This window comes from Solanum dulcamara, chromosome 6 (assembly GCF_947179165.1).
Source record: "Solanum dulcamara chromosome 6, daSolDulc1.2, whole genome shotgun sequence".
Taxonomy (NCBI): domain Eukaryota; kingdom Viridiplantae; phylum Streptophyta; class Magnoliopsida; order Solanales; family Solanaceae; genus Solanum; species Solanum dulcamara.
Window position 1 is genome coordinate 72,505,405 of NC_077242.1, and position 25,834 is coordinate 72,531,238.

General features: G+C 33.2%; 2 protein-coding genes across 2 annotated transcripts; both read left to right on the forward strand.

Annotated features, from left to right (window-relative positions):
* Positions 1-433: 433 nt before the first annotated feature.
* On the forward strand, positions 434-8,925 carry LOC129891413 (uncharacterized). The gene is made up of 10 exons (XM_055966769.1): positions 434-783; positions 1,249-1,316; positions 2,025-2,086; positions 2,191-2,340; positions 3,095-3,271; positions 3,693-3,905; positions 5,130-6,733; positions 7,602-7,664; positions 7,743-7,812; positions 8,128-8,925. The coding sequence occupies exons 1-10, from the start codon at positions 590-592 to the stop codon at positions 8,818-8,820; spliced, it is 3,294 nt and encodes a 1,097-aa protein (XP_055822744.1). The 5' UTR covers positions 434-589; the 3' UTR covers positions 8,821-8,925.
* Positions 8,926-16,270: 7,345 nt separating this feature from the next.
* On the forward strand, positions 16,271-25,617 carry LOC129891414 (uncharacterized). Its single transcript, XM_055966770.1, has 6 exons — positions 16,271-16,738; positions 19,046-19,132; positions 20,603-20,785; positions 20,890-20,976; positions 21,048-21,119; positions 23,306-25,617. Exons 1-6 carry the CDS (start codon positions 16,526-16,528, stop codon positions 25,253-25,255), a joined length of 2,592 nt encoding a protein of 863 aa, XP_055822745.1. The 5' UTR covers positions 16,271-16,525; the 3' UTR covers positions 25,256-25,617.
* The last annotated feature ends 217 nt before the right edge of the window (positions 25,618-25,834 follow it).

A 25,834-nucleotide genomic window follows, 5' to 3' on the forward strand; every position in this document is an offset into this window, starting at 1 on the left:
TAAATTCAGTGATCGAACATTCGGTAATACCAGCCGTTCTAACTATTTTTCTTTTTGAATGAATTGTTGTCTTTTTATCCCTTTTAAATGAGTCATTTTTTTGGTATGGTTATAATCGACTACTTGAACCAATGTATATTATATTTAGTTTAGTTTGATTTTAATATTTTACGAACCGATTAGATTGATTTGATTTTGATTTTATTCAATAACTGATCCAAATCGACTCGTGAACACTCTTAGACTAAATGAAAAAAATAAATAACGACGCTATCATATTAAAGTTATAGAAATAACATTTTCCATCTTAACAACATATTTTACAATACAATACAATAAAATATACGGTAAGTAGTATTTAAAGTAACAATACATTCAAAGAGCTTCATTGGAAATTTCAGAAAACAAGTAGACTAGATTGCCATATTGTAAAACTTACAGGGCCAATTAGAAAAACATCCCATTAACATATACGTCCCTCTTCTTCTCTCCTTGTTTCTCGAATTTGGCGCGAAAATCCGCCATTGACACAACTTCTCCAATTTAGGGCAAAGCTTTGATTTTCTCTTCAAAGAGAAAAATTCATAAAATGGAAAGCTTCAAAGAGCAATTCGAGCAGATACAAACTCTTTTATCATCAAACAAACCGTTGGCTTACTCGACGCTTCTTCATCTCCAGCAACAATCCGGCGCCGATCCTTCTCTCGTTAAGTTGCTCGCCGATTCATCTTCTATCATCGTTTCCTATATTCTCTCCGACGTCTCCGATAAAGATGAGGAAATGTGAGTTTCTTCAATTGTAATTTAAAGTTTACGGATTTCTACAACGACTTTAAATTAATTTATAATAATATTAATTGAGTTCACGGTTAAGTATTTATATATAGTGCATTTCATAATACACATACACAAGTTACTTGTACTTGGTTTCTAAGTTAATACTCCCTCCATCCCAAATTAGTTGTATGTTTTACTTCTCGAGAATAAATTTGACTAATTTTCAAAGCTAAATTAGATTTGATCAACTCAATAACTTATACTCAAATTTGGATATTTGAAACCTATATAAAAAGTACTATAAGTTGTAATTTTTCTCATGCCAATTTATCATGACAACTAGTTTGGGACGGAAAGAGATATTTTGATATTGACGTGTATAAAATTGAACTCTTCTTTTTTCTATCTAAATTACCTCTTTCTTTGATAATTTCAAAAGCTGATTTTGGTTATGTTTCCTTTAAATTATAGTGCTGCTCAGGCTTTGAAGTGTTTGGGATTTATGATATATCATCCATCTATAGTTGGATCAATCAAAGGTTCTTTCTTTTGCCTTTTATTTTATTTTTGTTTTAGTATTCTCTGTTTAGGGCCTATAAGAATCCCTTTTAGTTGCTCATTTGAACTCTCAAAAGAGACGTCGTATGTTACTTTCTCCATCTTAGAATGTTGGATGCTTTATATACTTTTCAAGGCTCAAATTAATCAGTTGTTGGAGTAAAATTAGATGTAGATAACTTTGTTATTTGAAAAAAAAAAGATTAGAGATTTAGCAGCCCCATATACACAGACACCATAAAAGAAATAAAGGAGCTCACAAGTTAGAAATTTTAAGGCCAACTATTAAAGAGGAGGTCAAAATTTGGCATACTCGACTGATGAAAAGTGTAATGTGACAAACACTTTGGGAGAGAGAGATTAAAATGAGAAGAAAATCATTTTATGGACTAGTTGGATTTAAGAAGTACAAGATCTAGCAAAAAGAATTCACCTTGAATTCTTGCCAAATTTATAAAAGAAATAAAGCATGGTCCGAAATGATTAAGATAAAGAGTACACGAAAAGAATTTAAAATATATACTTTGAAAAAATAATAATATGAAGGAGATATATAGATATTTTTTTCTTTTTCTGGCGTCATTCATACAAAGTTACATGTGTGAGTTATTCATTTACTGCTACGTACAACTATTCTTGGGGTAGATTCAACATTCTGGAGCTAATGTAGCTTTGATGACTAAATTTAGGTGATGATACGAGGGCTATTGTTGATTCTCTCGTTGAGATCATTACAACCAGCAAGATTAAGGTATTCTGAACTTCTTGATAGGCAACAAAGTAATGTATGTAAGACAGCCTTTGTTAAGAAACTTGATTCGAGAAATTTGACTTGATAGTTATTGTTAATTGCAGTCTGTTTGCAACTTGGGTGTCTGGTGTATATCGATGCAGCAGTTTAACTCATCGCTTTTAGATGCAAATTTCCAGTCTTTGCTGAGGGCAATTACTTATGCCCTTGACAATCCTATCGGTTCTCTTTCAATCACATTCGAGGCAATGCAGGTATAGCTGAATATATTGTACAATGATGTGTCTAACCTAATAATACTGTGTAAAAATCTGGATCTTGTCACATAGTAGGAGAGTTCAAACTCATGTGCTACTCCTTTCAACATCATACACGTGAACAATGGTTCATTTAGCTAAATGTGAAATAATCATGGAACTTAAAAGTAGTCGAACATCTCTTTCAAATTTGCATGAGCAGAATTTATTTAGCAAGTTCTTTTAGAATGAGTAAAGGAAAAGACTTCCGTTTGAGAATCGATAGTCATATGTGTTGAATAAGAGTTATCACCTTCTCTTTTACTGAACAATAGATAAGCACTATGCATAGTGCTTATCCCTTTTTTTTTTACTCATTTGAAAGGAGTATAATGTATGTTTTTGTTGAATAGAGCAAGCAATGTTGTATTCCTAATTGATCGCTACACCTTGGATTATTCTCATGATACTGTAATGGGAAAAGAAACAAAAGGAGATAGCTATAGTTGTACCTGAATAGTTACAGAATCAGAACTGCAATAGAATTTTTTTTTGTACTGGACTCCTCTTTGTACACTTTATAGTCCATAAGTCAAATGAACTGCAAATGGTTTTGGATGTTCTTGCGTGTATAAGGAATGACCAGGAGTAAAGATAAGGTCTGGTCTTCTAATATAGAACCTTCAGCTAAATACCTGTATATTTTCTCTACAAATCAATACAATTGGGACATGTCATCTCTGGGTTATTCTATGTGATTATACTACTATAGGCTGTAATGAAGTTGACGAGTACATCAGCTCCAAATATGAGAGCCATGTCAAACATATGGGCTCCTCCAGTTTATAGAAGACTTGTCAGCAGCGATAAAAGGGAAAGAGACATGTCAGAACGTTGCTTACAAAAAGTCTCTAGTGTGATATGTCCACCACCAATGATTCTTTCTAAGGTAGCAGATGATCTTCTGTTCTTATATTTCTTGTTCACTTTAATCTGCTTTTTCTTCTTCTTCTTATGTTTCCCAAGGAGACAAAAAGGTGCATCTATACAGACTGCAGTATTATGTATTTCAACTTAATCTCCAGAACAAAAAGCTCTCAGAACGGATATGTGTCCAATTAACTATATTAGCGTTTTTGAAGAATTCTGCATGAATGAAGGATCCACGTAGTGCAGTCAAAAAGTTTATATGTTAGATATGAGGCATTAGATTTTGATATTTGTTTATTAGTATAGGGATCATGCAGATTCCCCACCCAAAATCATCCTTCTAAAAGAAGCTGAGATTTGTTTTTGATAGAAAGACTATAATTCATGTTAACTCTTAGGTTACATGTTTTATCAATTTTATTTTTATGCTTCTTAAACAGGCCCTTGTCACAGATTTGAAGAAAACTTTGCTTTTGACGATGGAGGAGCTGCTGAACCAAGGCTTGAAGATTCAAACTCTACAAGTATGGAGATGGTTTATGCGTCTACTCGGACCTTATGGAATGAAATATAAGCATTTGGTCAACAAATTGCTTAAAATTCCGGAACAAACTTTTACGGACCTTGATCCACAGATTCAGAGTGCTTCACTGGTATGCTATTCATTCACCTAAGTCTGACACATCAATTCCAGATAATTTAATGCGACTTGGTCAAGCAAAAGTCGGTCCTAGTATTTGATTATTAATCATGGGATCCAATAGATTAATGGGATGTGTCCAATCCTTATATAAGAGTACACAAAGCAAGAGTACAAAAAGCTGTAGTTTTGTTTGCTCTACAGACACTGCAGCATTGACAGCGTTAACATATCTACCAGATTCTTAATTTAAAATGACTAAATGAACCTTATATGATGTCAATATACTTGCTTAGAATTTTGAATATTTACACAGCTTTTATGAACATTGATTAGCATCTGCCTATGTTCTGGTGTTAACAGCCAAGTGGCCAACCCAAATATATATTATCCTATTTAATTGGAAATTTCTGTTCTTACAGTCATATCTTAGCTATCAAGAAAATAGTGCTATGTGTTCTGACCCTTTCCCGGACCTCGCACATTGCGGTATCATACACCAGGCGACCCTCTTTAGTCTGTAAATTCTTTTTTTAGATTTGCTTGCTTGAATTAATCTAGAAAGCTTATTAAACTGAACCATAAAAAATAAATGCTTCTGGTTTTGTTAGATTTACTCGGTTGTATTAATATAAAAAACCTATTAAAATGAACCATCTTTAAGTAGTGCTTTTACCAATTACAAATTGCAAATCCGTCCATGAATGATTGATTTGAGAGAGAACTCTAGGATATCATCCCGATAAAAGAGATCAAGTTATCAATTTAATTTTAGATTAATGCAATTTCATCCATTAATAATTAATTTGAGGGAGAACTCTAGGATATTATCCCAAAGCAAATTCGTCAATTTAATTTTACTTCAAAATGAACGAGTAAATTTTACTATTAACTTTTAATGTGTTATATTTTTATGTATTTGATAGTATACTTGTACTTTGAGTGTCACATCAAAAGCTTAGTGTAAGAAATTTTTGCCTCCTATAGCATATATCTGTCATTGTTGCTTTTGAATACGATACATTTTTTATCAGCTATAATGTGAAGATTTTAACCACTCAATTTGTTCTAGTGCCATCAAGTTTTTTACTTTGTTTCATTGCAGGAAGTTCAGCTTCTTGTGCCAGTTTTCCTAATTCTTTTTTTTTTCCAAAAAGAAAATAGAGTGCTTCTACTAGCTCAACTTATTGAATAACTGGGGTATGTTTAAAAGTAAATAGATGCCTTATTTCTGCAGGTTGCCTGGGAAGGTATCATTGATGCTTTAATCTGCTCACAACTTCATGCTCCTGAAAGCAATGCACTTGTAAAGAATCCTACTGATCAAATGGTATTTAAAGGAAGTAATCCAACTGAAGCTGATGGATTTTCCAAAAAGATTAAACTTGTGATGACGCCCTTTATAGGAATCGTGTCAAGCAATTGTGATGCATCTGTCCATGTATCATGCCTGAATACATGGTCTTATCTTCTGTATAAGCTTGACAAGTTAGCCAGCTCCCATTCAGTGGTTAAAACAGTTTGGGAGCCCATCTTGGAAGTCATCATCAAGGTTGGACCTGTCAATAAAAATATATGGTCATGGAGTTTCTGCATTGAGCTGCTCGATAATTTTATTTCAGCAGGAAATAAAGATTTAAATAGTAAGTTAAATGACCATAAGGCAATGAGACTTCCAGAATCTGCAAAATTCTCATGGAAGTACTATCCAATTAAATGGTCACCTTTGGATCTTGGTAACTTGGAGTTTTTTCTAAACACAATTCATGGTCTGATCATTCACAGGTCAACTATTACTCTGTCCGGCGAAGTCAGGACAGTGACGTATGGTGCTGCCTCAAGTTTGTTTCGATCTCTTCTGAGATCTGTTAAACATTTCTTGAAGTCTGACCTTATAACTTATGACGAGGTTATCTTATCTTTGAATATGATGTTAAAGTTCTTGGAGAGTGTATATGAAAACATGCATTCAAGGGATGGTGGTATAGATGATTTGCTACCTCTTTTACGTCAGCTTTTGGAAGCTTTTGTTGAAGAATTAGAACCATCAACATTGCAATCCCCTCTTTACAAGGTGCCACTAGACTTAAAAGATATTGAGACGTCAGAACCAGTCTATATATTCAAAAGTGCAAAGATACCAGAAATCTGTTTTATGAATTGTATGGAGAAGGTCTCACCAGTTGCGTATATTACTTTGTTCTATTTCCATGCAGTGACCAAGGAAACATTGAAAGCACCTGATTATGACATAGTTGAAGGGAAGCACCGGTATGTCAAGCTTTTGCTATCTTCATACGAACCTTCGGAAATTCTCCATCTCTTTGTTAGTTTATTATATACAAAGAAGATGCCCCATTGCTTTGAGATCTGGGTAGCTCTGGCGAATTCTCTGAAAGATTCCATAGATAATCATAGGTTTCACCCACTTTTCAAATTGCACTCGGATAGTCCTGGTTATGCTACAACAATCCATTTCCTGTGTTATCCATTTGCTGCGTATTCTGTCCCTAAGGTGCATCTCAAGTTTCAGCATATTATTGAAGTATGGAAATCACTTTATAATTCTCTCAGCGGGGCATCAGATATTGGTTATCCTACTCTTACTGAGGACCTGTTCTCAATGCTCTGTTCATATTTCAATGAAGCATTGACCAATGGTGATCTTATCCCTGAACCTCAGTCTAGTGTAAAGGGTCAGGATATTGATGTTCTGTTATTGTTTGGAGGAGCAATGATATGTGCCGTAGAACAAGCTTCTTTGATAGCAAAATCTGAAGCTAAAGAGTGTGAAAGTTGGAGATCCAGCAACTTCAAAAGTAGCTTGGAATTCGCTTCCTGGTGAGCAACATGATTTTGCGAAATTTCCCCTTATTGAAGCAATTACCTATCTTACTCGTGAGATCGACTGGTGGTTTGAAATATTTAATACATAAAAGCAAAGGCCTCCTGACAGGTCAAAAATATTGAATCATTTTATTGATATTTAGAGTCATAAAAAGTGTGCTGCTGCAATTGATAACTCTACATGTATAATGATTTGGTTTAAGAACTGAAGTGCTTCATAAAGAATACTTGGAGTTTTGACACCCTTATTTTGATTGAAAACTCTAGTTGTTGTTTGCCTCCCATCAATATGTTGAAGTAAATGACCAAAGTTCCTTTTTTCCCCCATTACGCCTTTGCTTCTGTTCTGTTACTCTATGTTTTGTTATTATCTGTTGTTTCTTGTACTTACATTACTTCTTTTTCTGGACTGTTTTTACTTGAGCTGGGGGTCTATCGGAAAAAATCTCTCTACCTCTAAGGTAGGGATAAGTTCTGTGTACACTCTACCCTCCCCAAACTCCACTCCAAGGTAGGACTACATTGGGTATGTTGTATGCCTTTGCTTTCCTAAGTAGAAGTCAACAACATTGTAATATGTTTGAGTTAAATTGTTAATATGGCGTCCTTAGTAATTGTCACTGATGTCAGAATAAAATATTGCAAGAGTCTTCCAGTGATATGAAGAGCATTTTCATGTATCATTCCTTAAAATAGTTTGTTGCCGATCAATTGACTTGAGGAATGAAACAGTTGGAAAAAGAGTAGGGAGATTTGATACCACTTTTGCTTTGTTTGATAATTGGAAAAAATGTGGAGTAAGCTTTACTCTGCACGTTCTTCAAATCTCTACATGTTTCTTATGCGTCCACTGCTTCTGCAGCTTCGTGAAGTTATCTAGGGCTAAGGATGAAACTAATCTATCAACCAGCCCCATCGAGAAAAGGTAATGACCTAATTCCTGTTTTGCTAGTTTCTTGAAATGGTGTATAGCATTCTGCTAACGCCTAGCTGAGAGTTTCAGGCTGTTATCATCACTGGTTCATTTAGCTGGCTGCTTGCACTTGCAGAAGGATATAACATTATTCATCGAGGTTTGTACTTAGACTCTCCTGTATCTGCAGCTATGTTGCCATTAGATAATAGTCTTGAGGTGGAAAATATGTATGAACTATTAGCTTGAACTATGCTAATATGTTTTTCTCATCTCGTAAAGAGCCTTGCCACGTTTTTTCTTCCTTTGCATCTTCGAATTATCTCTCCCATATGTGTCCACTCAACCAATCGGATGATCGGAAGGAAACAGAGACAATTAGCAGCAGTATAAAGCCATTACTTAATTTGCTTTTGCTTTTTCCCTTTCTCTACTAGTATAGTAGCTTAAATTGTATTCCACTTTCTGTCATCAGATCATGACCAGTACATTGCTTCTGTGGCTGTCACATTTTGAAGCTCAAGACAGCAACTTCAAAGATCAACTTCAGCAGTTATGGATTCAAACATTGAACTGTTTGCAGAAAACGCGACCAATAATAGAATTCAATTCCTCTTTTCTTCAACTCCAAGAGCAGCTTCTTGAGAAAACTCTTGATCACCCAGATCCCCTAATTTGCAACTCTACTGTCAACTTCTGGAATTCGACGTTTGGAGAGCAGACCAAGTTAGACTACCCTCAAAGCTTACTTCCAGTCCTAGACAAGCTGTCAAGGAGAGGAAAAATAAAACTCGGAAAAAACAGCCTGTTAGCGAATACTAAGGACAGTTCTGATGTGGATAAAGTTAGAGTTCCAAATAGATACAAGGTACCAACGACACTGCGTAGGTGCTCAAAACGAGTTGAAATCATGGGGAATGCAGCTAAAAGTTCGGAAGGAAATGACGGAATTTATTCAAATTCAAAACGAAGACACACTGTGCTGACTGAGCATCAAAAAGAAGTGAGAAGAGCACAACAAGGTCGGTCAATGGATTGTAGCGGACATGGTCCAGGAATCAGGACATATACAAGTGTTGATTTTTCTCAAGGAAATGAAGAATCACAAGAAAGCCAGGACATTCGAGATGCAGATACTATTTTGGAAATGTTGCGCAAAGTTAAGTAAAATCCTAGTTTTTCAACTTTATACAATGTTGTAACATTAATATTTATGCTTTGTATATATGTATTCCAATCTTCTTTGTCTCTAAATCTGCTTCGTTCTGGCTCCGACCTGTTATTCTTTTCTCTGCATTCTTTTGTTAGGAGTTTCTGCTATGAAAACGTTGTGTTTCTTCATCAAAATCTGTTCATCAGGAGCTGCATCATTCTTTAATCCTGTTAAGGTAAGCTCACTTGTTTTTATTATGGATTAAAACATTGAATACGCATCTGAATATTAAGATATTATAATAAATTATATTAAAATATTATTTCAAATTGAACATACAATTATTTTTTATGTATTTATTTTTATGAAATTTTTAAAAAGATAACTATATTTATTTAAAAGATTATTCAATCGAGTAAAAAGAGAATTAAACATATTTTTTGAAACATCTATATGTTTTTTTGGGGTAATAAAAGATTTATTTAATTAACATACTTAAGAATCATTACAAAAGGACACTAGTCTTGGCAACATAGTGTCCATCTTGTCTCTATCAAATACAGGAATAATAAAAGCGGGGGAATGAGGTTCATCATCAAGCTTCCAAAAATATCTAGTCCACATCCTTTGTTTTGCTAATTGGTGCACTACTTCATTAGCTTCCCTGAAAACATGTTTGATTGATGCCCTTCTTGCCTTAATTAGTAGGTACCTGCGATCATCATCAAATTTTGATGGGTGCAATATTCATTAGATAGCATGTTAATAAGTTCTTTGCAATCAGTTTCGATGACTAGAGGGATTAAGTTTTTCCGTAGTATAATTTTTAGCCCGTGGAATAGTGCTAATGCTTCTATATATATGTTCGTAGCCATGTAGATACCTATGTTGAAGCATGTTATCCATTCTTTGTTCCTGTCTCTGAATAACCGCCCCCCCCCCCCTCCCCCACTCCCCAAATTCCTCCTTTACCTGGGTTGGAGGTGCATGCACCTCTATATGTAACGAATAACGATCAGTGGAGTTTTCCTAATCTACTTCATTGTTATAAATTTGATTTTTGAGAGCTATATTTGGGCAATTTCAAAGGGATTTTACTCTATTTGAATTTAGGGTAAGAATTTAGTATTATTTTTGGAAAAGGACGTAAAATGCCCTTGAACAATTGGAAATGGTATAAAAATGCCCTCATCCATCTATTGGGCCTAAAATGTCTTTGATATCCATTTTTAGGTCCAAAAATGACCTTTTCTTTAATAGAAAAGAGCATGATAGACATTTTTGTATCATTTCCAATAGTTCGAGACATTTTAGGCCCTTTTCTGTAATTAAAATTCTGTTAAATAAATTTTAATTTATAATTAATTTTAAATAATTAAATTGTAACCAATAAATGGCCGCCACGTGTTTAAAAAAATATTCAAATTATTTAATTAAAATTCTGTTAAATAAATTTTGATTTATAATTAATTTTAATTAACTAAATTGTAATCAATAGATGACCACTACATGTTTAAAAAAATTATTTAATTAAAATTATGTTAAAGAAATTTTTATTTATAATTAATTTTAAGTAATTAAATTGTAATCAATAGATGGCCGCCACGTGTTTAAAAAAATTATTCAAATTATTTAATTAAAATTATGTTTAAAAATATCATTTTTTAAAACTAAAGATGGATGATTATCGTATAAAATTTTGAAAATTAATGCCCTTGTCATCCATGTGTTATACCATACCTTGATGAGAGTAACTGGTTTAATACATTATGTTGAAAATAATATGCTTATTTTGAGGAGTTAATGGCCTGAGGGAGCTGTTTTGAAAAGAGAAACACTTATTTTTATTGCATATGAATACTCTTTACTTCTTGTGATCATGCATACATATGGTACAATTGTTATAATACATATTTAATATGATATATTTGTCTAACTCTTAGTTGGTCGGTCTGTGATGTCTTTGGAGTACATGTATTTTCGTACTCATACTATATTTGTTGCATCCTTGATGCAAATTGTAACTCTAGTACGCTTGCATCATTTTTCGAAAGCTTTGATCAGCTACTTGACATTCAAAGGGACGTCTGACTTCTTCAATCTATATTAACCCTGTCATTTACACTATTTTCAAGCAATATAGTACGCAAATATTTAATTTTAAAATATAAAGGGTACATTCGAAATAAATTTATATTATATATAGGAGTGTTAGTAATTACTTCCTCTAATATTTATTAAGTGAATTTGTGAGGCAATGCACAATCATTAAAAACATAAATTGAATACCACTTTTGCACTTTTAGTTGTTTTCGAACTATTCTTGAAAATAAAAATAATTTAAAGCAAAATTATAAATATGAGCAACTATAACTCTCTTGAACTTATTATCTAGAAAAAATGAAAGAAACTTGCAACAACCTTCTTGAACATTGAACAATTAACTTATTTAATCATTAATAACAAATCAGACCGCTTAATAGATTACATTGAGTATGTTATTGTTGTAATCATTAACAACAAATTCAAAATTCAATTATTATAGATAAAAGAGTACATTTATAACTAAATAAAGATTAAAAAAAAATTGACTCAAAATTTGCAAAAGCATCAGTTACAAAATCAATTGGCATGTTCCTTGTTTCTTGTCTTTCTTTTGTTTTAAAATCTTTTCCTTATTTTGTTTTACTTTCCTCTTTTTCCTTGTTAATTCGTAGTTTTATATATATTTTCATGGTAAACTTGTTTCTTATTCTTGTCCCTTTCCTTTCATCAATATAATTTTAATTTAATCTCTGTATTTTTTTTTCCTTATTTTTTGGAAAGTTATATTTCTTTTCTTATTATATAAGTCTTCTTACTATTTTAAAATATTCATAATCCTTTTATCAATACTTAGATAAATAAAGATATACTAATAATTACATTTATATAAACTATATCGTGTACAAGAATTCTAATACTACAAAAGTATGAAGTGTGAAATTGATATACATGCATATTGCCGTTTCAAAATAATATTAACCTTTAAATAATCACACTGATTTATAGTGGTGACATTATTCATGTTAAACTATTTTAAAACTCTTTTAACCATGATATTCTTATTTACAGTTTCACTTAAGAGTACTATATTTGAGAAATAGAATCGTATCGTCGGGAATATCAAATAATAATTAAAAAAATTAAAAAATTAATAAGATTTCTCATGAATTAATTTGAACTACATATACAATGCGTCAATATGAACTGAATTGAGTTAAGCTGATAAAAAGGGCACTTCAATGACCAGTCCAAACTTGAACAAATTCTTCTTCCATTTTTCACAGTGTAGTTTATTGAATTTTAAATTTTTAATTCTAGACATTTAGTATTTAAACTTTTTAGCCAATTTAATCGAATTTACACAAGAAATAATGCAAAATATAACGAAAAATTAAACGGAGTAACATTTCATTAATTTTGCAGATGCTCACTCAATTTTTCTTATTGCATCAAAATCACTAAATTTTAATTAGTAATTAAAAATCGCTTAATTTTATTTGATTATCAAAAAAGTCATTAAATTATTACATCATAACACTATATTTACACTCATTCCGTTCTTTTTGAGATTTTCTATGTTAAGAGTACACATTATGTTAGAGTATATATTTGGAAATAAAAAAACTTATATTGATCATTTATTTCATGTGGAGAATTACTAGTTTACATTCTTTGAAAGATAGGCATATGTTCAATCTTAACTCTAATTACATTGATTTTTTTTTCTGGTAAGCCCGTTTCGCGCTCTCTATCCCCTTTTTTGGGGGTCCCCATGAAACATATTTTTTAATTACGTTCAATCCTCACGAGTTTTCCTCCAAACTCATACTCTCGTTCTTGCTTTTATATACACATTAAATTCTCATTTGTTATTTTTGTCGGTTATGTGCGTATATCAAGTGTTTGCCGATGAATATGAAAATGAATGTGATTTCAATTGTCATAAAAACATTCTTGTAATATAAATTACAAATAAGTTTTAGATAGACCAAAACACGATATTGGATAAATATCTGAAAACGTCATAAATATTATTTTTAGAGAAGGTTATTGCAAAATTTTGTACTTATATTAAAGTCGAGTAGAAAACTTTCAGCATTAAAAATGATTCATAATCCATTAAATCTCAAAATAAAGAATCTCGCAAAGCCATTGGCATGCTTTAAACTTTCAATCATGAACGATCCTATTACAAAATCAATCTATGATGGAAGGTCGACAACCAATAAACAGAGAATAATTGATTGAAAATTTTGAATGCTCGAATAAGTGAAAGATTAACTATCAAATACGAAACAGAGTATAATTATAATAAGTAACATATCAATGGAATGAGGAGAATGTCCATCCCAATAGATATCATTTGAATTTTTTCTTTTTCTAAGATTCTGGACGTGACAATAATACATGAACTTGATTAATGATTTGATCGATTTATTGTCAAGTTAAATAAAGAAAAGATATGTTCATTTGTCCAGAAAACTAAATTCATCATAGTGTAAAACTCATACATTAAAGCTCAAAATTCAACGTATGTTAAAACAACACTATATATTTTTTAAATGCTTTAAAACACTTACGATGATTAAGATTAAAAGTAAAAAGTGAAAGGTTTGTCATATACGAAACAGAGTGTGATTGTAAAGAATAACAGAGCATTGAGAACATGCCCATTCCATCACATATCATTTAAACTTCTTCGTTCCTCAAATTTTGAGATGCAGTACTGATTCATGAATTTAATTGCTGATTTAACTGATTTATTGACAAATTCAATAAAAAGAGACTAGTTCATTTATCTAGAAATATATTACCGACCTATCTATTCATTACAACATAAAAATCATCTCATAAACCTATTGAATATATTAAAACTCAAAATCTAAAAATTATTAAAGCAAAACAACATAAATTATCTCTGTAATACTTTTTAAAACACGTACGATAACTAAGATTACGATTAAAAATGAAAGGCCAATTATCATATATGAAACAGAGCATGACTACAATAATTAACAGAGCAGTGAAAAACATGCCTATTTCATTAAATATTATTTAACCTTCTCTGTTCCTAAAATTTTAAACACGGTAATGATTCATGAATTTAATCACTGATTAAATGACAAATATATAAAAAAACATATCTATTCATTACCACGTGAATTACACTAAAACTCAAAATTAAAGCAAAACAACATAAAATTATATCTGTCTAATGCTTTAAAACCACTCATAATAATTAATATTATAATTGAAATTGTATCATTTTGATAAAGAATATACACTATTAATACTCCATATTTTTCCTTTCATGTATTATAAAGTGAAGTGTTAAAACAGTTCCCTTCGCTCTCTCTCTCTCTCTCTCCGAATTCTTCCCAATTTGAAAAATTGCGCTCTGTTCTCTCTCTAAAAATTGCTATCAATCTGTTGTTCACTTTGCAACTCTAAATTATAATTAATAATTAAAAATCGCTTAATTTTATCTGAGTATCACAAAAGTCTTTATTATAACAATATAACATTATAGTTACACTCCTTTTTTCTTTTTGAGATTCCTACGTTAAGAATACACATTATGTTAAGAGTATATATTTGAAAATAAAAAATCTTTACTGATATCATTTATTTCATGTGGAGAATTACTAATTTACCTTCTTTGAAAAATAGGCATATGTTCAATCTTAACTCTAATTACACTGAACTTTTTTACGGTTAATAATATATTTTCAATTATGTTCAATCCTCATGAGTTTTCCTATAAACTCATACTCTCGTGCTTGCTTTTATGCACACACTAGATTCTCATCTTCTATTTTTGTCAGTTATGTGCGTATATTTTATATCATATATTTTATTAATCAGTATCAAAATGAATGTGATTTTAATAGTCATAAGAACATTCTTGTAATATAAAGTACAAATAAATTCTAGATAGACCAGAACACGATATTGGATAAACTTTTTAAAACATCATAAATATTAGTTTTAGAGAAGGTTATTACAGGAATTTGTACATATACTAAAGTCGAGTAGAAAACTTTTAGCATTAGAAATAATTGATAATCCATTAAACCACAAATGAAGAGTATCGCAAAGCTATTTTGGCACGCTTTAAATTTTCACTTATAAACAATCCTATTACAAAATCAACCTATGATGGAAGGTCGACAACCAATAAACAGAGAATAATTGGCGAAATATTTTGAATGCTTGGGAGAAGTGAAAAATTAGCTATCAAATACGAAACTGAGTATGATTACAATAAGTAACATTACCAATGGATTGGGGAGAACGTCCTTCCCATTAGATATCATTTGATTTTTTTTTTTTAAGATCCTGGATATAACACTGACACATGAACTTGATTAATAATTTGACCAATTTATAGTCAAGTTAAATAAAGAAAAGATTTGTTCCGTTGTTCACAAAACATAATTCATCATAGTGTAAAACTAATCTCATAAAGTTATTGAATACATTAAAGCTCGAAATTCAACATATGTTAAAACAACGCTATTTATTTTTCTAATGCTTTAAAACACTTATGATGATTAACTTTAAAATTGAATGTGAAAGGTTTGTCAGATACAAAACAGAGTATGAATATAAAGAATAACGGAGTATTGAGAACATGCTCATTCCATCACAAATCATTTAAACTTCTCTGTTCTTGAAATTTTGGATGTGGTACTGCTTCATAAACTTAATTATTGATAAGTCCAACAAAAATAAATCAGTTCATTTATTTAAAAAATATATTAATGACCTATCTATTCACTACAACAAAAAAATCATCTCATAAACCTATTGAATATGTTAAAGCTCAAAATCCAAAACATTATTAAAGCAAAACAATATAAATTATCTCTCTAATGCTTTAAAACACGTACGATGACTAAAATTAGAATTAAAAATAAAAAGGCTAACTACCATATATGAAACAGAGCATGACTATAATAAATAACAAGTAGTGAAAAACATGCCTATTTCATTAAATATCATCTAATCTTCTCCATTCCTAAAACTTTGAATACGATATTGATTCATGAACTTAATTACTGATTTGACTAATTTATTGACAAGTTCAGTAAAAACAAATCAATTCATTTATCCAGAAATATATTTCTAATCTATCTATTTATTACCGCATAAAGCTCATCTCATAAAGCTATTGAATTAGCTTAAAACTCAAAATTAAAGCAAAAAAACATAAAATTATCTTATCTAATGCTTTAAAAACACTCATAATAATTAATATTAGAATTAAAATTGTATCATTTTGATAAAAAAATATACACTATTAATACTCCATATTATATAAAAGAAATATACATTATATTTGATCTTAAGTCAAAAAATAGTGGACCATTTTGAGTTTTTCCTCCATATATTATAGAGTGAAGTGTTAAAACATAGTCCCCTTCGCTCTCTCTCTCTAGATTTTCTCTCTCTCTATCCGAATTCTCCCCAATTTGGAAAAATCGCTCCCTGTTTCTCTCTCTAAAAATCGCTATCGATCGATACATATATATATGTATATGTCTGTTGTTCCACTTCGCGATTCTAGGGTTTTGGTTATCGGAATTCAGATTTGAGTTGCGTCGCCGGAAAACTGAGGGTTTTTGGAATCGTTACAGTTCTGTATTTTTTTTGGGGATCTGTGTGATTGGAAATGGATACGATGTCGTCTGGACCGTCAATGGTAGTAGGGAGTAACAAGGATGTTCCTTCTTCGATGACGCCGACGGCGGTGGAGGATGACGGCGCGATGTCTGTTAACTCTGGACTAGCAAAGGAGGCAGCTTTGCTTTTTCAGTCGGGGAATTATGCTGATTGTGTTAGAGTTTTGTATCAACTGTTGCAGAAAAAAGAAGGCGATCCAAAGGTGACTAAATCTGTTCGTTTTTTTTTTTGTTTTTGTATATGGTATCATTATACATTTTCAACTTGTTTTAGTGTGTATATATACTCTCTATAGCCCAATTTATGTGGTACATTTGGGATTTCGGGAGCTAACCAAGTTTTTCTTTGATTGATTTTTTTTTATATGAGTTTTAGATATTTGAAGTTGTTAATTTTTGTGATTTATAGTAGTTTAGAATTTTGATTCTTGAGAATTCAAATGTGTCACATTAAATGAGACAGAGTAAGTGATTTATGGTTATCTATAGTTTGTGCTTTTCTCTTGTCGTTAATGGAATTGATGTCTCTGAGCTCAATTTGCACGTGATTTTCGATGGTAAATGCAGTTTTCCAGTTCAAAGTCGTTAGTTGGTGGCTTCGAGCTCAATTTGCACGTGACTCTCGATGGAAAATTGTGGCTTTGAGTTCGATTTGAGTGTGATTTTTTATGGTGAATGCAGTTTTCTGGAAAGTTGAATTAATGGCTTTGAGCTCAATTTGCACGTGATTTTTTTTAATGGAAAATGCAGTTTTGTAGTTCAAAGTCATTAATTGAATTGATGGCTTTGAGCTCAATTTGCACGTGACTTTCGATGGAAAACTGTGGCTTTGAGCTCAATTTGCACGTGAGTTTTGATGGTAAATGCAGTTTTCCAGTTCAAAGTCAATGGAAAGTTGAATTGATGGCTTTATGCTCAATTTGCGCGTGATTTTCGATGGAATTGAATTGATGGCTTTGAGCTCAATTTACACGTGCTTTCGATGGAAAATGCAGTTTTCTAGTTCAAAATTGTTTTGAATTAATGGCTTTTAGCTCAATTTGCACGTGATTTTTGATGGACAATGCAGTTTTCTAGTTCAAAGTCGTTAATTTAATTGATGGCTTTGAGCTCAAATTGCACGTGATTTTCTATGGAAAATGCAGTTTTCTAGTTCAAAATCGTTTTGAATTGTAATTATTCTAGTTAAACTATTACATCTTTTTATATTTGTTTTTATTTATCCTAATTAACGTAACGGCGTCATAACCAAAGGTCCAGCCTTTTGCCTCATAAATAGACGGTGTGTGGATTTTCCCCACTTCCATCTCTTAAGTTGATAGAGCTGAATGAAAATATGTTTTATGTCCTTTCTGGTGGGTGATGATTGTTTCTGTCAAATACTGGGATGGTAATTGAGGATTTTTTGATTGGTGGGTAGTCAAATGAGTTCAGTGAAACTGAGGCATCTGTTGATTTGTTGTAGTTGGTTTTGGAATATCTTAACTGGCATTGTGGAGGTAATCGTTTCAAAATCTTTGAACTCATTTTATACTATAGGCAGTACTTGCATTGGAATATGAATTACTGGTTTGGGTTGTTGGGATGAACAAGGCTTGCTGCAGCAGATATACTTAAGGTGTCTTTAGTTTTAACTACAGTTGGAGTTTAAATTTAGTATGCCATTGCTGATTTTAGTTTTTGGAGCAAAACAATAAGTCCAATATAGATAATTAGATATCTGTGCATGGTCTTTGGAGAAAGAAATCTTGTATTTATCAATTACCTGATATGCACCGGTGTTATGTTTAATTTGGAGGTTTAGTTTAAATTTCACTTTGAGGGAGTCAAGTATTTGATATTCATTTGGAACTCATGAGTCCATTAGTAAGTGTATGTTGGCGATATCCTACATAAACCTTCAAATGCGTCAGTTCGGAGGTATGGCATTATATGATTGAAAGTACTAAAAAGGGACTGGTTAGGCCTAAAACCACGGTGAGAAGTTATTTTGACTCAAAAAATGAGATATCATGCGATATCAGCTACAACAACTACAACAACAACAACATACCCAGTGTAATCTCACAACTGGGGTTTGGGGAGGGTGTGCCTTACAGGACCTTGTGTAGGTAGAGATATCCAAATGCGATATCAGTTAAGAACAAAAAACAATCAAACCAACGATCTATGTAGACGATATCAATTAGTTGGGACTTATTTGTTTTTCTTACACTTGCATTAGGAATCATTTACCAAGACATAAAAACAAAGCATGTGTCAGCATTGAAATATGCAAATTGGTTTTTAGTAAAGCATAATGAATATAGATCGTTCATACTGGCCCCAAGTCATTGGGGATTTAGGAATAGTCGATATTTTTGTTAAATGCATCATAATCATGTTAGTCAAGTCATCAAGCCGCTGGATTTGTTAATATTTCTTGTTGCTTTGATTTCATGATGATGTTCTGTTGTTTTCACTTTCACTTCTAATTGCTTTATATATGTTCTTTGCTCCTCATGTGCTAGGTTCTACATAACATTGCAATTGCTGTGAACTTTCAAGATGGTTGCTCCAATCCTAAGAAGCTGATTGATGAACTTAATAATGCTAAGGTACGTAGAGCTGTATCATTGAGATATAGAGGTATAGTAATTTTATTGTTCACCAATGCCATTGTTGTGGTACTGTTTGTTTTCTCCTATTATGCATGTTTAAATGATTCTATATTTGCTATGAGCTCCAAGAGGCAGATTTGATCTTAGATCTCTATTGCTGCGAAGTTTTCTGTTGCGAGAGCAAGCCTATTCATAATGTATGACCTGGGCAGAAGGAGGGGCCTTGTTTTTGTTCTGCAGAAGTTCACCTGTGGACAAAATTATACATGCTTTGGTTTTTACAAAGCGAAGTTTATGCTTGTTTCACTCTTTTTATATATACGCATATACCTCTACCGGTTTAGGACAGTCATGAAGTCTAAAAAGATACTTAAGAAAATAGTTCTAGTTAGCATTAGTGCATCCCAATGAGTCAAGAAACCTTTTAAAGGTAAGGAGCCATCCTTGATACAAGTGAAGTGGTGAACACCCTTATTGTAAATTGTTGATTGTGGAACCTTGTGAATTGCATCAAACTAAGACACTGCGAATTGGTTTGTGGTGGGGGTGTGGGGTGTTTGTGTGTCAAAAATGTTCTTGGCAGAAAATATGTGAATAAACGTTCTCTCCGAGTTGAATTGGCCATCGGGACTATAAGTCTGCCTCTTGTCACTCATTCTTGTACATGGTTGGATGAAAACTGCACTGAAACACAATTTCTTGCAGGTCTATCTATTGAATGTTTTCCCTATTCCTATGAATCAAATTACTATTTTTTATTAAAGGCATGGTTTAAGTTTGGCATACCAAATAGATTGTACAACTTCTTCAGTCATAGAGATACAAATCAGCAAGATATAAAGATCAACTAACCTTTGCTTTTCATTTTCCTTCGGAAGGGATTTATTTTTCTAGAAGTTTTTGTTTAAGGATTTGACGTAATTGAGGAGCTACATGCTTGATTTCTCCTTTTGATCAGCATAAGACTCCAGTAGTAGTTATAAATTAAAGATAACAGAAATTAAGAATGTAACTACTTCAACTATTACTGGTTACATATTTGGACCTGTTTTAACTTCTTAATTCCCATTTCTAAGCCTAAGTCTTGGGTGTTCCTTTATGCTGCCCTTTACTGAACTTGGGTTTCCGCATTTTATTTTTCCGTTTCTCTTCCCAGAGTGATTTTCATCCATTGGTCTTGACGCTTGTGGTGGCACCTCTGTTCCCTTTTTATGTGAATTTTCTGTTTTACTTGATTACTATCTAGCTGGTAAGGGGAGCCTTTGACTTAGTTAATTCTCTTTCTGGATGTGTGGTATAGAGTAGCTCAGAAATTGTTCTTTCTCAGTTCTTCCTTCTATTTTTCTTCCCTTTCTGACTGCTTTGGTTGTTTATCAAAAAAAGAAAGATATTCTTATAGTATTATACCTGTGCTTCAGTGGTCTTATCTCCTTGTTGTGATACATTATAATTGTTTTCAATATTTAGAAAAGAAGCGAAGAGCTTGCTTGTGCTGCTGGCGACCAGGCAGATCCTGCTAGCAATAGTGGAGCCAAAGCGGTGACAGGAATTAGTGGAAATAACAGTGCACCACGGCAGCTATCCGCTCAACATAGTTCCAAATTTGTTTATGCTGATGAGTTTGACCCTTCAGTGACCACATACAATCTAGTATGTTCAGTTGATATTGGTTTGGCTGTTTTTTTTTCCAGATAAATGGCCTATTATCTTTGATGGAATTTATTTGTGCTAATTTATGCATTTGCATTATACAGGCAGTTTCCTGGTTTCATTTGCATGAACATGCAAAAGCATTTTCAATTTTGGAACGATTGTTTCAGAACATTGAACCAATAGATGAGGTAAACATTACTGTAGATTCTGAAATATTAAAAATCCAAATCTGCTTATTAACTAATGAATTTACCCACAGGAAATAGCCAAACGCATTTGCCTCTTACTACTGGATGTTGCATTACTTACTCGAAATGCAGCAAGATCAACTGTAAGTCCTAAATACCCTACTGTTTGTTTCTCATATTTTTTTCATCTTTTGATCTTTTATGCTGTCTTATCAATATCACGATTTACTTACTATATTTGAAATGTTCTTTCAACAATTTATGAGGGAAGCAGCAAGTTTTTGATTAAAGGAAATAGTGATGATTATGGGGTCTTGAATTTAGTTCATTGTCTGAGGGTTTTATATTGTGTAATTCTGATTAATAAGTGTGTAACTCATAGAGGTTAAGTTTAAATGTCTTTAGTTTCCTTTTATTTCCTTGTGGCAATTAAGGTTAGATAGAAGATAAGACAGAAACATAAAATTCTCATATTGATAGGCTCTGCTACGATTGCCTTGGACGATCTTATGCATCTTCAAATCAATATGGATGAAACGGTCAAAATTTGATGATGTTAAAGTCATAAGTGCATTCGTAATTATGATCAGTGATGGATTACTTTAGTGGAGCTAGGGGTGTGCATTCGGTTTTCGGTTTTGAAAAATGGCACCAACCGAACCAAAAGAAACTTGGTTTGGTTCGGGTTTTCTCTTTTCGTTTTTTTTATTTTTTCGTAATACGGATCTAATACTAACATATTTGAATGACAAAAACAGAACAATTATTTGAATAGTTTTTTTTTATCAAGTAAATGTATTCTTATTCATAAACATGGCCAAACTGCCCGTATACAAGGAATATACCAAAAGGTAAAGAATCTACATGTTAACTATTTGAATAATGAGAAGTAGTAATGTCAAATCTCTTAAATACCTTTTCTAAATTCAATTCACATGATTGAAAGGATTAATTTATGAACACCATTAATAAGAGTAGTACATTTGATGCGATAGTCAATAAACACTCCTAGTCTCTTATAAAAGCATAATGCAATAATCAAAAATTTCTGGTGGCACACTCCTACTCTTTCCTTATTTTGGTCTATGTAAGAAACATTGATGTTGTGATTTCCGATGTTCACAATGATGCGACATCGAAAGTTAAGAACTGCTTCCTAAAGTTTGTATTCAGTTCACTCACTGAAGCCAGCTGATGTTACTTGAGATTCCCAGAACAACTTAAAAAAAAAACAAGATCGGATATCCTTGTGAGAGATTTCCATTTACACTTGCTCTACTTTATTTCTTTTTGTAATGATAATGGTGTTGAGCCCTCTGTCTCTAACCTACAATAGATGGAATCAATTCACCTAGTATCATTTCTATTGGGATACCATTTGTAGTTGTTGTATTTGTTTTCTTCCTTTTGATAACTTCCTTCGAATATTGTCCTGAGTGATGCTAGGCAATTGTAAGGTGGTAAACTTAGAGTTATGGTTTAACACACTTATATAGAATATTGCGGGGTGGTGAACTTTGAGTTATGATTATCACACTTATATGAAATATTGCAGGCTTTGATGTTTGTGATGGATGGTTTAATATCAGTAGTTTTGTCATGTACCTTCCTGCAGCTGTTGCAGTAGTTTTTTGAAATGAGCTAGTAGCAACCTTTAATGGGTTTGGACTAGTTTGTCATTGTTGTTCTAGTTCTTTTATTAAAAGGTAAGTAGAATTGATGTCAGGAGTAAGAAGGTGCTATTGTTACATAAAAGATTAATGGAGAGAGAATAAAAGAAAAGACGACTGTCTAGACAAAAGATTCTATGAACTGTAAAATGTTTAAGCTTCATTGCCCAATCTAATCTACAGCAAAAGGATAACATAAAACGATCAGATTTTACGGTCAGTACAGAATTCTGTTCACCTTCAAAACATCTTCTGTTTCTTTCTTTCTCTTATGCACCACCACATGCAAACAGGAATTGTATATCAAGTCTTCTTTAACTTCTTGTTCAAACCCTTTCTATGCGAGCACCAAAGAAAATCCTTGAGAGTTCTGTCATTGTTGTTCTATTTAAAAGGTTGAGTTCATGCTCCATTTGTAGTTTTATTATTTCTATAGCTAAATGATGATTGCTAATTTTATGAAGGATAGTTGTTTTTAGTTTTTGTTTCCATTGTTGAAATTTTGCCGTATTTTTCCTAGGATGGTGGAATCTGTGTTGAAGTTTCATGTTTGTTTTCTAGTTCTAGTATGTCTCTTCTTTTACTTTGACTTTATGTAGCGAACTTTTTTTATTTTAAATCTTTGTTCCAAACAGTTTAATTATGATTCTTGCTCCCAGGATGTGATCAGCTATGTGGAAAAGGTCTTTTGTAGCAATAGTTTATTGAGTCAAGTTGACAATGGAAACTCCGCACTGCCAACAGCTTCAGCCGTTTTGAAATCGACTTCATTTCCCAGCAATTCAACTATTCCTGATGCAGCTAATCCAGATTCACCTTCTGCTGGGATAACCTCCGAAGGCTCCTTGTCTAGGACATTGTCAGACGAGGGACTTGAAGATGATGCTCTGCATTTGATATCATCCATGGAGATTGGTGGGCAGAACCTACCACGACAGTCTGGATTGAAATCTTCAAATGATCCAACAAGGAACCAGACTGATGAATTTATCTCTACTGCTGATATGAGGATTAAACTGCACCTTTGCAAGGTCCAATTTCTTCTTCTCACCAGGAATCTCAAGGCAGCTAAGCGTGAAGTTAAGATGGCTATGAACACAGCACGGGGGAAAGATCATTCTATGGCTCTCTATTTGAAGTCCCAGCTTGAATATACTCGTGGGAATCACCGAAAAGCAATCAAGCTCTTGATGGCATCAAGTAATCGGGCAGAAACGGGAATTTCTAGCTTATACTACAACAACCTGGGTTGCATATATTATCGACTTGGCAAGCATCATACTTCTTCTGTATTCTTTGCCAAGGCTCTGAGTAATAGTTCATCTCTCCGGAAAGAGCGACCTTTAAAGCTCTCAACCATCTCACAGGATAAGTCTCTTCTCATAACATATAACTGTGGTGTGCAGTACCTGGCTTGTGGGAAACCATTGCTGGCTGCAAGCTGTTTCTACAAGACTAGTCAGGTTTTCTACAATAGACCTCTTTTATGGTTACGAGTTGCAGAATGTTGTCTAATGGCCCTTGAGCAGGGACTGCTCAAGTCCAGTGGTGTTGCTGCTTCTGACAGGTCTGATGTTAAAGTTCATGTTGTTGGACAAGGGAAATGGAGGCAACTTGTTATGGAAGATGGGATATCAAGAAATGGACAAGAAAGTTTATCAGGAAAGGAAGATTTGGCGACCAAGGATAGACAGCCTAAGTTATCGGTACCACTTGCTCGTCAGTGTCTTCTGAATGCTTTGCATTTGTTGAACTGTTCTGAATCAAAAGGTAACAAGTCCATACAGTCTCATGCTTCTGGTCTGGAAGAAAGTGAAACAAGAGAAGCAGTACCATCCAAGAATGGATCAACTGCTGACCCTAAGGCGCTGAACATGACAGCATCTGGTCAGGTTAATGCAAATGGGGAGGTGAAAGAGCAAAAGGGTGCAAGCAGTCAAAATGCCTCCTTCTTGAGTTCTCTCAGTGAGTATGAAGCCACTTGTAGAAAAGAGAATCTGATGATTGAGCAAGCTGCATTGGCTGATTTGGCTTTTGTAGAGCTGGAATTGGGAAATCCACTGAAGGCTCTTGCAGTTGCAAGATCTCTCTTGAAAGTCCAAGAATGTTCGAGAATATACATCTTTCTTGGCAATGTGTATGCTGCTGAAGCTCTATGCTTGCTGAACCGGGCAAAGGAAGCTGCAGAGCATTTGTCAACCTATATCTCCAGTGGCAAGGGTGTTGATCTGCCATTTAGTGAAGAGGACTCTGAAATGTGGAGACAGGAGAAAACATTGGATTCGGAAGATACTAATGTTGGATCAGCGGCTGTGAATTCCTTTCCATCAGAGGAATCTCAAGCATTTGTGTTTGTTAAGCCAGAAGAGGCCCGCGGAATTCTCTTTGCAAACTTAGCTGCCATGTCTGCTGTGCAAGGAGACATCGAACAGGCCCAAACTTATGTGGTACATGCACTTTCGACAAAACCTCAACGTCCTGAAGCTATTCTTACTGCGGTATACGTGGATCTTCTGCGTGGGAAGGCACAAGAAGGTCTCACAAAGTTGAAACAGTGTAATCGTATTAGGTTCCTACCAGGCAGTCCGACCTTAAGTGGTTCGTCGTGATGATTCGTATTCTTATGAGTTAGCAGGCAGGTAGTTCAGGAATCCCTTGATAGAGTATATGTACCATATATATAGCTCAATTCAGGAACAAGTTTTCGTTTTTCAAATGTTTATGATTTGCAGGTTTAGGTTTCAGGAGGTGATGGGGGGTGGTGGTGGTATGGCTGAGATTAGTTTGGTTGTTGCAGATACATGCCCATCTATAAAAAGATTCGAGGTGTATTTTTCATACAGAGAGACCCAGTCTAGTTCCCCTTTAGAGATATATAGAGGTTTTATGAATTCCTATGGAGAGATGAATCGTGAACTCAGCATTTCTTTCATAAAGTTATTTTAATCCTCAACTTATGGGCATTTCAGTATTACAGCTGCAGATATGTTCTCTTATTTTTCAACTTGATTTTACTTTTTATGGTAGGCCCTCATTTTATACTGTCTATCTTTGGATAGTTAAAACATATGAGGGCGATTGTTAAAGGGTTTGGACTGGGGCAGAAGAATTGCTGCATTGGTGCTACATACAATGGAAGAACTCCACATAAACGCTCTTCCTTAACTAGAGATTTCGATTTTGAGCCT

What these genes read in the sequence shown, in the direction of transcription:
- LOC129891413 (XM_055966769.1), top strand. Translation starts at nt 590, where the DNA reads ATGGAAAGCTTCAAAGAGCAATTCGAGCAGATACAAACTCTTTTATCA. An exon ending in TCACATTCGAGGCAATGCAG is followed by an intron (nt 2,341 to 3,094) that starts GTATAGCTGAAT and finishes ATACTACTATAG; the next exon opens with GCTGTAATGAAGTTGACGAG. An exon ending in ATATAACATTATTCATCGAG is followed by an intron (nt 7,813 to 8,127) that starts GTTTGTACTTAG and finishes TTCTGTCATCAG; the next exon opens with ATCATGACCAGTACATTGCT.
- LOC129891414 (XM_055966770.1), top strand. Translation starts at nt 16,526, where the DNA reads ATGGATACGATGTCGTCTGGACCGTCAATGGTAGTAGGGAGTAACAAG. An exon ending in CAGTGACCACATACAATCTA is followed by an intron (nt 20,786 to 20,889) that starts GTATGTTCAGTT and finishes TGCATTATACAG; the next exon opens with GCAGTTTCCTGGTTTCATTT. An exon ending in ACATTGAACCAATAGATGAG is followed by an intron (nt 20,977 to 21,047) that starts GTAAACATTACT and finishes ATTTACCCACAG; the next exon opens with GAAATAGCCAAACGCATTTG.